At 46.3% G+C, this 12,084-nt stretch overlaps 1 protein-coding gene across 1 annotated transcript; it reads right to left on the bottom strand.

Moving 5' to 3' along the window:
• Positions 1 to 1,021: 1,021 nt before the first annotated feature.
• LOC115338014 lies at positions 1,022 to 2,164 on the bottom strand. Its single transcript, XM_030006423.1, has 2 exons — positions 1,656 to 2,164; positions 1,022 to 1,541 (listed from the first exon to the last, which is right to left on the bottom strand). The coding sequence occupies exons 1-2, from the start codon at positions 1,890 to 1,892 to the stop codon at positions 1,140 to 1,142; spliced, it is 639 nt and encodes a 212-aa protein (XP_029862283.1). The 5' UTR covers positions 1,893 to 2,164; the 3' UTR covers positions 1,022 to 1,139.
• Between the last annotated feature and the right edge of the window lie 9,920 nt (positions 2,165 to 12,084).

Genomic DNA, 12,084 nt, shown 5'->3' with positions numbered 1-12,084 from the left:
AGACCACAGAAAACCGTCACCTCTGCCAGACTGTGAGCAGGAGTATTTGTAGAGACCCCCCCCCAGGCACTCTCCCCTTTGGGCACTCCTAGGGCTGGGAGGGCTGGTGGGGTGCCCGGGGATTGCACCCCAGATGCCCAGGCACAGAGCAACACAGTCTGAACCAGATCAAAACATGGTAAAAAAAAAATCACCTCCTGCTCTTTTGCTTATCCTGCCCAACTTTCCCAGCTGAGGTAGGTCCTTCCTTCTGAATACGGGGGGCCTCGGAGGTAGGTTGGTTGTTTTGCAGCATATTCTCCTTTTCTTCTGGGTAGAGGAAAGGTTTCCCTCAGGAGGGCACGTGGGTCAAACCTGCACACAGTAACCAAGACCTCTGCCAGAGTTTATTTCTAGTACTTTGCTCAGGCGGCTGGGGAGCCCCAGGCAGCATTAAAAGGTGGCGAAGAGGGCAGAAAAGCAGGAGGAGGGCATTTGGGGCTCTGAAGAGCCGTCTGCCTCCCTTCAGTGGCTGGACCCAAAGCTTTTCAGGGAGAAGTCCTCCTTACCTCTTGGGGCGGGGGGGGGTGTGCTCTCGCCCTGTTCCTCTCCCCTGCTCTCCCCCGTTCCCACCGTGGCCACGTGGCCTTTGGGAAGGGAAAGGGAGGAAGGAGCCCGGCGCAGGCAGAACAGCTGCAGAAGCAGCTGAGTCAGATGTCGGAGTATTTTGCACAGTTTTCACTGGCCGTATTCAGCCTTTGACTGCTGTTTGCTCCAAACCCCATCTCCCCCTCCGGCTCACGGCTCTTCATCTCAGCTTCATTCCTTTTGGCCCCCGGCTCCTGCTGCCTCACCTCTCCTCTCCTGGCTGGGCCATTCCCATCCTCTCCTCTCTCCCCCCGCTGCTCGCCCTGCCTGTTTTGGACACGAACTCTCCGTCACTCAGAGAGCAGCACAGACCCTGGCACACTGCGGTCCCTTTTCAGGCGCTGCTGTAATAACAACCGCAGAATCGCATTGTGCTTATATCTTTACTAGCTTATACAGGAATATACAGTGGTGTTTTACAAGGCTATAAAAATACATCTTAAAGGAAACAAGCACAGGAAAACAGGAGAAGTGGGGCCAGATCAGCTGATGTAAATAAAGGCTGCATTGAATTAAATAGTGCTGCGACTATTTACAGCAGCTGCAGGACCCGACCTGTGGCCCCTTCCCGAAGCAGGGACTCGCTGCAGCCTCCAGCCCGTTACGGCAGAAAGCGAAGCGAGCTCCCCTTGCCCACCCAGCGGAGAGGGCTGCTGGCAGGGAGGAGGAGGTGGACCCTCGCCCCAGTCCGCCCGGGGGGGGGACGTGATGCTGGTGGCCGGGCTGCCGTGTTGTGCCCAGCGGCGACGATGGAGGGACGCCTCCTCCTCTGCCCGTCTTCTGTGCCTGGCCCTGGACCAGCTGCAGCCCCTCCGGAGCCCAAGGAAAAGCCCTGTATTCACCAAACGGTGCCATTTCAGGGCTCCAAAAACTACTTGCGAGGTAAGGTCAAATCCAGCACAGGGCTTTGACTTCTAGGTGGTGGAAAGAAAACAAGAAGAAAGGAGGGGAAATAATTCGGGAAAGGTCAAGCACTGTATTTTGACATTTTCTGGTTTGAGAACAAGCTGAAGTCAGTTCAGTTTTACCTGAAACAAGTGTTGAACTTTCCATTCAGCCATTGAAATGATAAACGTGTGCCTCTGTAGGACTTTCTGGATTACATACCCACTCCCCAGCATGTACCGTAGAGCACATTTTATCTTTCCTGGATCTGATTTTTGCAAAAAGAGGAACTCCAACAGCAATCTTTCAGGAGAGATGGTCTCACATTGAGGCATCAGAATGACGTGAATTTTCATCTCTGGCAAGTTGATGTATTGCATAGTTACAGAATCCAGTTATATGACTAAAATGAAAGGACTAATTCTGTAGAACTAAACTAAGAAAATGGGTAAAGCTATTTTTGTGATGTTTTTCCAGGCCTTTTCAGAAGTAAGGGAAGTTTTCTCTGTAGGAGTGCAGTTCCATGGATAGTCAGAAGAGCCCATGGGTAGGAAGTGTCAGCTTTAGCCTCAACCAGACCGCCTCAATTGCCTTGAGTCATTTACAGATTTCAGTATGTTCAAAATATGGTATTTTTACCGCCATTATAAATTACAAAAAATAACTATATCCAATTTGAATTTTGAACAGAGACTAGCTGTCACACAATAGGATCAGCTGGTGTTTCTTTCAGCGCTGAAATAAAGTGCTCAGAGAACTTCGATGATATATTTAAAAAATCTGTTTGTCAAATCTCCTCTGGAAAAGCGTAGATTTCAATGGTTCTTCATTTCACTTAAAAACAAAAGGGTAAAAAAAACCCCAAACCCTTCCAACCAGCTGTAAAAGAAAAAGCGTAAAGCTATCTCAGCCCAGCAGTCAGCTTTCCGAGATGGCCGCGAAAGGGCGATGAAAGGAGGTCACGTATGGAACAGCTCTTTCAGCTCGCATCTCCGGCGGCCGCGATCGTGTTCACCTTGGCAGGGGTACAGAGGGTTTGGTTCCTCGCGACGGCTCCCCAGCAGCCATTTGCACCTGCGCAGCGGGGCTGTAAAGCCCTGCCAAATCACCATGGCAGGTTTCTGCGCAGATGTAAGCAACTGCTCCGGGGACAAAACAATACCGAATCGGGCCTAGAAATGTCGAGGTTTGGGTTTCCAAGGGTCTTTAATTCTGGTTTCCAAGTCTGTAAACACGCCGTGATTAACAGTCTGGAAGCACTCACCGTTTCCCCCCATGGCCTGAGTCTTAACAGCAGTCTTGGGGAAGGAGGAGGATGGGTTAAATCCCTTGCAGCTCATCTTTTGTTGAGATCCACGAGAAATTGCTTGCCAGCGTACACTTGAAGTGAATGTTGTGCTTCGGCTCCTCTGGCGAGCTCTGCTCTCAGCACTTGCAGGACTGCTTGCATCTGCGATTGTGCAAAACAGCTTTCAAATGCTGCGAAGCACCCCTTTCAAATGAGCTGAATAGATACATCGGGGAGAAGGAAAAATGTGCTAAGATGTGATTGCTAAATAAGAAATCTGCGAGGCCCATTTGGCATCGCAGATGCTTCTCCCTGCGATTTGGCAGGGCTGCCTACACGTTGCACAGGTGCAAATGACTTCTCCAGGGACAAAGCACTGTGAAACTCGGCCTCTTTTCCAGCAAAAGACAAGTGGGGAAATAAAATCCCTGGACCGAACCCTGCCCTCATTAACACCCCTGAATCCTACTGACTGAAGGCAAAACGCTCTCCAGATTGAGTGAGACAAAGCTTTACTATCTCATTTTCCTGGTTTGACCAGCAGGTACTAAAGTCCAGTCTCCTCCATGCTGATGGAGACACATTAACTTCCCTGGAGTCGTGAAGGAGAGATTTGTCCCACTGCGTTGTTTTCGTTCAGTGCTTTCTACATACCATTTAACAGCTCCAAACGGGACTCGTGGTTTACATAGTCCCTTCGTCCTCCCCTCGGCTAGCACGCATACTGCTCACTAGGAGATGGACAGTGTGGTCCTGCTGCATCCCGGCCCCCTCCCTGGAGGTGGAGATGGAGTCGATTTTCCAATATCAGGGGTGTCACTGACATCCAGCAGCTCTGGAGATTCCTCGACTCCCGTATTTACGGTGCAGCAAATCCCAGGGCACAGCTCAATCACGGGCGTTAGGGCTGGTCGGGGCTTTCTCGCTGGCCTGAGCGCACAACAGAGAACACATTGCAAATAAATACCTCTATTTGCCTTTTTTTGCATGGACTACAAAAAAGAGGCCATCAGGAAGCATGTACCATATCATACCAATAGGCGTTTTTATTAGTTATCAATTAAAAATTAAAAGGAAAATGTGCTACGAGTAGCCAAATATAAAGAACAGCACTTTTTACAGAGCCTCACCACTGCCAGTATTGTGTTTTTCGCTGGGAAAAAAACGTTAAAACAATTTGGATAAACTAAATGTTCAAAATGTACAGAGGTCTTTGATAGCAGAGCAATCCCTTTGTGGCCTGGCTTTTTGACATACACCCTGCTGGCCTTTACTTTATATGCTGCAACCACTAGGATACTATACTCAGATACAGAAGAAGTCAATAGATACATACCTTAATTAAAATAATGTCCCCTGCCCACAAGCTGCTGATAAACATCACAGCCTTCCCCTTCTCTATCCTTCATGTTTTATACTGTTTCAGGACTTTGCTGTATGTTTATTGAGCTACAAACTCGGCAGTTTTATTCATACTGTAGAGCAAATGTATAGAGTTGTTATAATTTGGTGCAAGCTTTATTTATTACAGAAATATGAGTTTCTTACATAATTGCAAAAGAAAATTGTAGAACAAGACAAAGAAGACATGTTATACGCTTTGCGCAACTTCTACTTTCATCTCAGCTATTTTTGCTTTAGGACTTCGCATTCTTTCAACATTTTTCTTCAAATTATTCACTTGTCCCCCTCTAATGTCACTCTGCTGTGATGACCAGTTGGGCAATATATAATATGATGCAGGCACACAGCACCAGTGGGTTAAAACCAGACTATAATACCAGTATTATTCTACCAGCTTGATGAACTCATTTACAGCTATGGTACAGGTGATAAAATTACAGAGCTGTAAATCCCTTTGGTATTCTAGAGTCCTTTAGCTGATGTCATTTTTCACCAGGAATAATATGTTATTTCTTTCTAGAGAGCTGGGCAGTGCAGGGAAGGTAGATAGATATGATTATTAAATGCAGCGTGTGCAAGGGGGGAAAGGATGCTGAAGTCAAATATACACAAAAATTAATAGCTTTCCTGATCTGAACTCATGTTTCTCATGCTCTTTGGATTACAGTAGGGTTACCCTTCTGGTGTCTGCACCCCGGGGATTCACATCTGTGTAAATGTGGTAATAGAAAAAGGCCCTCATGATGAATTCATGAATTGTTCTCATTGACACTAGTTGATACTTTTACTTGGACAAGTCTCCTTTGCAGGTGCACTGACCACACACTAATTGAAAGGATTATTTTCATAACTTTCTGTGCAGTCTGCAAGGCTTTCTGTGAAAAGCATAATTGTTTCAACCAGCTGCTTGGAGTTGTTTTTATTAATTTCTTTAAATCCAACAATGCTGGATCGGCATATTTGAGACTCTCCTCCAAACTGCATATGAACATAAATAAAATTAGTGCATGTGGTTCTTGTGCGGGAGAGAACTTTCTTTGCAAGTCCAGCATTTCTGTGAGGGGGAAAATCGCTTTTAAAATGTACTTTTTCTCCCAGCCCCTTGCTATTTTTATCCTCATCCCCACGACAAATTTTTAATGTGCAGTATGTCTGCATGGCACCTGTTGGGATTAGCTGAGACCCGAGCAGACACATTACAAGTCCATGCATTTGCACTGCCTGAAACATCTAATCCCAAGTTTACGCTGTATGAAGCCCCAGCCGTAAAGGGCTCTTCAAGTTGTGTTATTCCCCTTTCTTGGGTGAAAGCCAGGTCTCTTACCATGAGACTGGCCATAATATCTGAAAAAGCCTTATGGACTCAGTCCTCACTTTGTATAGCAAGCCAGGGGTATTAAAAAAGAGTCCGTGGCACAATTATTTGGACGCCACCTTGGTGCCTCCCTCCTCCCTTGCTTCGGGGGAAATGCTCGAAGTGTGGAAACTGCCCTGGGCAAGCAGAGCAAAACCAGGCTGGGAGCATTACACGAGAGAGACAGCCAGCAAGGACACGGGGGGCTGTGGGGTCCACGCAGCCCTTGGCCTCTCTCCTCCTCGCCTCAGCTCAGCCCTCCCTGACACCTCGAGGACCAGGCGGCTTGGCCTTCGTGCCAAGACCCCGAGGTCTCCCTGCAGGCAGCAGAGCAAGATTTGCAGAGGGAAGGGGAATCCGGTCCTCCCTCCTCTCCCAAGCCTTGGACAGAGAAGCCGAGGTCTCTGCTGCAGGCTGGGTGTCTGCGCACTGGTTGCCCGTCCCAGCCCCTCTCCCACCTCCCTTCCCACTCCCTTCCAGATGGGAGACCACGGCCAAGCCCTTCCCTCGTCTAACGCCTTCCTCCTGGCATAGCGCACACCCAGCCATTGAGTGGGCTCCGAACCCTCTCCGAGGGTCCTGCTCACCCTTGGTGGTGGGGAAAAGCGCCACGAGCCTCTTCCTTCCCTTACTTTCTTGGCTTTAGCTTGCATATGCCATGAGGCTATGGAAATGCAGCACGTGTCACGACACCTTTGGGGGCTGCGTTTCACCTCGGAGAATGACCTAGAAACTGTCAGGAAGATCACATTGCTGGAGCAAAACCCAGAAAATTAGCAAAACGGTGTTTTGGTGGCTGGAAAACAATGCAGGGAATTCTGAGCAGATAGCACCCAAGATTTCAGGCTTTCCTAATGCAAAACATCCATGTAACTGTCAGCTTCCTTGTACTTCTGCAAGCTCACTAATAACCCCTTTGCTCCTATGGGGAAGATGGTTTTATTGAGCAAACCCTGTGCCTTCCCTCTGATCGACACTGTCTGGGTCCTGTGAGGAAGAAGAAAACAACTGCAAATGTTTAAAAATCAGGCAACAAGCCTTGCAAAACCAAGAGGCTGGCCCAGAAATCATTGACTATTAATACGCCTGTAAAAGTAGGGTTTCCTAATTTTCCTGATTTGGACTCACAGGGGTGGGATATATTTTTTACTTCTTCTCTGCACCCATTTAAGATAAAAAATTTTGTTTTGGAAAAAGATATGCTGGATCTTAAAAAAATACAACAAATATTTTAGGTATTTCCAGGGAAATAGTAAGCATTGGCAATAGAGCTGGTCAAAAAATGGAATTGCCATTTCTGGACATATTTTGACATGTTCAAGCTTGTTTCCACTCCAAATCAGAACAAAACTCCAATTGTTTAAATTCCATGGTATTTCATTCCAAGAAGAAAACCACCTCTTTTTTCAGACAGTGAAATTATTGTTTTGATAGAATTCACATATAATTAAATAGAGCATGTACTAGTGTAGCACAAAATTTAAACTGGCATAAAATAGCTAATGGTCAAATGAGAGAGACACTCTCTCCCAGAGAGGTTTCATCCCATCCTGAAGCAGGTGTCAGGAAAGCGCTTCTAAGGTTACTCTGTCTCTTGTTGGAGCAGGCGATGGGCTTCTGGAGAACCTTGAGCCAACCTACACCCAGGCTGCCACAGTCCCACTTTTCTCCCTGGCCCTCAGAGATGCTATTCCTTCCCCTGACATGCATAGAAAACTCTCCCCACCCTGGGCTGCAGCCGTACCTCCATCAATCCCGGGCACTGATGGGGAGCAAGGATGTGGCAGACAGTCACTTGGGGATTTGAGGCCATCGCGTTAGGAGGGCTACATTTGATTTTTCTGCAGCGCTGGTCTGATGCAAAATGCTCTTGTGTGGACCCACAGCCCAGGATTTGGTATACGCCAGTAGGGCCGTATGACCGCTGCCTCTGATCCATCCTCAGGGCAGAGATGGGGCTGGCCAGAGGTCCCAAATTCTTTCCTTTCGTCCCGGTGCTCTTCGCTTGAATCTGCATTTCTTCAGGCCACGAAGAGCAAAGCCTCAGCAGAAGCCTTTGCCACGTTCCTACCTTCTGCCGCTCGCTTCCCAGCGCTAGCAGTGAATTGCTCTCTGAGGAGCCCAGGTTGCAGCCTGTCCCAGAGCAGGCAAAGGTTTTCTTTGGCAAGAAACAAAAAAGCTTGCCGCACGGGGCCCCGCACAGCTCGGCGTGGCCAAGGGCTGCATTGTCCTACAGCACAGCTGAGGAGCGTCTTTTCTGTCTAAACAGGTTTATAAATCAAATACTGCTTTATTCATGTTTACTCTTTGCCATTACTGAAAATCATACTCAGCTCCAAAGTCTGCTCATAAACTTCCCAGAAAAGCTATGTACTGCATTGTAAAAAACAGAGTTTGTTTTCCTATTGAATCATGCAAAGATAAAGCAGGATCTAATCAGTAATCAGAGCATGCCAAACGCCTCCAAGATAGAAAGTGCTCTATAACATGGCTTTCTGGTAACACTGTTATGGGTCTGATTTAGGAAATGACAGGGGATGATGATGCTCTTCCTCCTGCAGGGCCATCCCGGTACGATACACGTTCCCAAGCAAGTCCTCCAAGCACATTCTCCAAAGGATCCTCACTAAAGGGCCTCTTGCATCTTGCCAGAGCCTCTGCTAAAGCAAGGATGGTCCTGCTTGGGGCCGGGAGTCCAACGGGGGCAAGCAGGACCTGGCCCTTGCCAGGGGTCCCTACACATGCGGGTATGACTACTCCCGTGTAAAGCTGCTCACGTGCGCAAGGGGCCTTCCCGTGGCTATTCAGCTTTGTGCGAAGGTGTATTACCTGAAGATCAGCATTGAAATCAATTTTTGAACATAAACCCATTTGTAACATATAAAGCATGCTTTACTTGCCCATTAAGAACTCGCTAATGGTTATTGTTTCACATGCCACAGTACTGTTACTCTTTTTCCTAAATAAAAATAATTTTTCTATCTTGCCCTGCCTGGCATTACTAATAAATAAGAATGGTTAATGAGTGCTTTCCTGATAAGAGACAGTCCTTGTTAAACAGCCACAAAAAACACTCCTATCTGGACCACAGCTGCATCTGCTACAGCACGGGCTTCTTTTTATCTGTGATCCAAACCCTGCAGTCCTCTGCGAGGCAGGACTCGCTCTGCTGTCGGGTGGCACTTTGCCGGACTAAGAACCGATTTGCCCACGTGTTTGTCAAAGGCTGATCCTCAGCAGGTAGCATTTATCCGAGACCGGACGTGGCAGGTGGTTTCAGCCCAGAAACACATTTTTGCACAGATTCCAATTAAGTGTTTATAAGCTATTAGTTACATAAAACTCAAATCAGTGATGTTGGCAAGTTTTCTGTACTTTCTCTGTGTGCTAACAACTCAGCTTAACTTTTGTTTGTTGTTGGGGGACTTTCAAGTGTGTGTCGAATATTAACATTTTAATTTGCAAGGAAATTAGTAGTTGGAAAACTATAATCCCTTACGAGCATGCACGCACACACACATGTGCACACACTCAGTCTATTAAAATTACTTATGTTATTAAGTTTGTAATAAATCCTCAATGTGGAATGGCACGTGCTGAATCACTGAGGTATTTGACAAAGATCAGTTTAAAGGGTTACTCTGGGGCCCCAAATTCCATTTTTAAAAACAAGGCCCTATTGAACCTAATCAATGGGTTTTCTGTGATTTTTTTTTTTCCCCCAGCAACTTTAATTAAGAGCTTTTGGGCAACTTTAAAGGTTCTTATGTAGTATTTTTAGCTATAGCTGTGAATTGCTATAGGAGAGCATGAAAACATACCTATGCAGATCTTTGTGCCTCCCTCTTCGTGAGCGGCTGCGAAGCTTTCCATCCCCCGTGAGTCGTGGCTAGCATTTTTTTCTACAAACCCAGCTAGAGGAGCAGGCATGTTCAGCCGTGCCTGCTGGCAGTCAGGGGAGGTTTGGCTCCAGGTTTACATGGGGAAGACCTGGGGCCAGATCTGGTACCGCCAAAGCATCTCAGGATGGTGGCGATGGTTTCGGCGGCGAGAGCCCCAGCCCCGAGGGTACGACGCGGCAGCTCGAGGCCAGCCCGCAGACACCAGCCTTCACCAGCTGTGAGTCTGGCAAGAGCAGGTTCAGCTCTTGCGCTGACGCAGGCCAGGAGTCTCCTTTTGTTTGGTTGTTTTTTAAGCAGAGTTTTCTGTGCTACACGCAAAGCGGGTGGAGGAGGGACTGGTGGTTTGGGTTGTTTTTTCCAGGATAAACCATGATATCCATTTCCTTTTTTAAAATTTTTCCTGGTATTCTTTGAGTGAGGAATGAGGCCATCCCACCAGGATGAAGAGATTTGCCCAGCATGCCAAAACTGCAATTACAGCTAGATGAAAAAAATAAGAAAGAAATGTATTTTATTCATTTCAGCTGTTATGTCTTAATGCAAAGAAATCACTTTGCACAGTTCTGTAACTGACACCAATTTCTAATCTCCAATACTATTAACTTCTAAATCTCCGTTATAAAGAATATTGGCAGTATACCAGAGTCTAATGCAGTTAAATGGACTTAGTCTGAGCTGGTGTTTTATTTTCTTTCTTCTGAAATGCTGAAAAAAATCATTAAACTCTTTTGTTAATTGCTGATAACGTTTTGGTTAGTTGGATTTCCTCTTTTGGCTGCAGTAGACACATTCCTGGAGCATGACATGACTTTGCCTTTGGGACAAACAAAAAAAAAAAAAAAAAGACCATTTTTTGAAATGACAAAATGTATTGTTATAGGATTAGAGACAGGATAGCTCCAGGATTATGCTGTATTGCTAACTCAATTTAAGAGCCCTACGAATTGAAACAAAATATTGAATAGCTGCAGGGAAAGGGCATCGTTAAGGAGTTATACCTATGTGAAAACTTGATTGTTTTATCTCAGCTGGATTGCAACAGATTTCTGATAACTCAGAGATCCACTCACCCAAGCTACAAAACCTTTAAACGCTGATTTTCCCCTACCAATTCACTCCAATGGCACTGGAAAGCCAATCCAAGCCTCAGCTGTGCAGAAATAAATATTAACTAACAGCAAGCTTGACAGAAATTTTTCTATGAGTCAGTGATGGGCTTTGACCGAGGCTGCCACCTTGACGTCAAGACATCGCCATTCCAATGGAACCTGCAAAGCTGTCTTCTGCTTGACTTTAGTGATGCCCTAAACCAATGTTAGCATCACTTCTGCGCTGCAAGATTTAATTGGGAGCTTAAACAGATAACGGTGAGTTGTGCCAAGTGGGCCAGTGGAAGTAATTATCAGATTTAGATATTCTGGCATCCTGGACAGAATTTCTTAGGCACAGGAAATTAATTATAGCAGAATATCTTTAGACCAAAAAATTATTGGCAGTGAGGAAGGGAAGAACAATGCAGCCTTGGTTACATGCTGATGAGCTCTGGCTGATGTTACCATTTTAGTCTGTGTGTGGCTATTTAATTTTGTTCCTCAAGAGAGCTGAAGTTCTAACACCATCTAAGTCAGAGCTTGGAGAGGTTTTTTCATTTCATGTCCAAAGAACAGTTGGGTTCACAGAGGACTGAACAAAGGGGGTATATCAAGAAAATATGGGTTGCTCTTACTGCAGCATAGGATCCTCCATGAATAAGAGTTTCTTGTGACATTAAAATGGGTTATAAAATCCCCTTCTTCTGTCGCTGAACTTGCAGCCTCGCTGTACCTGTGTCCCAATATCTTTTAATAAATTCAGTGCTCATGAAAAACTCTTGACTTTGAAGCCATAGAGACCAAGGCCTGGTTTCACCTCCCCTAATTTTAGACATCTGCATGAGATCCCTCGGCAAGGAGTCCAGAGACCCAAGGCTCCTCCAGTAATCCCTGCAGACAGACCAGCACACCCCTTCCTTTTGTGGGCTGAGTCACCCTCTAAGAGAGCTTCCATTGAGCAGGCAAGTCTCCTACAAGGCTTATTACTTAGGTACCAAAACTAAAACGGGTTCAGGGAACACGAGCCTGGGCCATGTGCTGGAGCAGATGGACAGAGGAGCACGTGTGCTGGGGGACCCGATGGCTGAATATTTTCACCGTGGCAATCGAGGCTACCAGCAGGGCTAGCAATGTTGGTCAGACACTGCAGATCCTTGACGTGCTCAGAAAGGAGATAAGGTTGCATCACTCATTTACCAGATGTCACAAATGGATCTCAGATGGTAATTTTCTACTGTAAGTACTGGCATCTTGAGCAAAATATGATCCAAAAGAAAAGGCTCTGTACGCTGTTATCAATCCCCTAAGCCTGATGTCTTACCAGCTGTGACATCATTAGCTGCACATCTGTCTCTAAACTGGAGGTGGTTTTCTAGCCTACCTCTTATCCCACGTCCACTCTGAATAAGCTCTGCATAAAAGACACTTGTTAAAGTTCAACTGTAGCAGGGGTTGCATCAAGGGTTTAGGGATGGCAGATGGGCAGGCCCAAGCCTCTATCACTGAATACAAAGATATATGGCCTATTCTCTC

This window comes from Aquila chrysaetos, chromosome 2 (assembly GCF_900496995.4).
Source record: "Aquila chrysaetos chrysaetos chromosome 2, bAquChr1.4, whole genome shotgun sequence".
Classification (NCBI taxonomy): domain Eukaryota; kingdom Metazoa; phylum Chordata; class Aves; order Accipitriformes; family Accipitridae; genus Aquila; species Aquila chrysaetos.
Note: the sequence above shows the minus strand (reverse complement) of the source record. Positions and strands in the feature narration are given on the sequence as shown.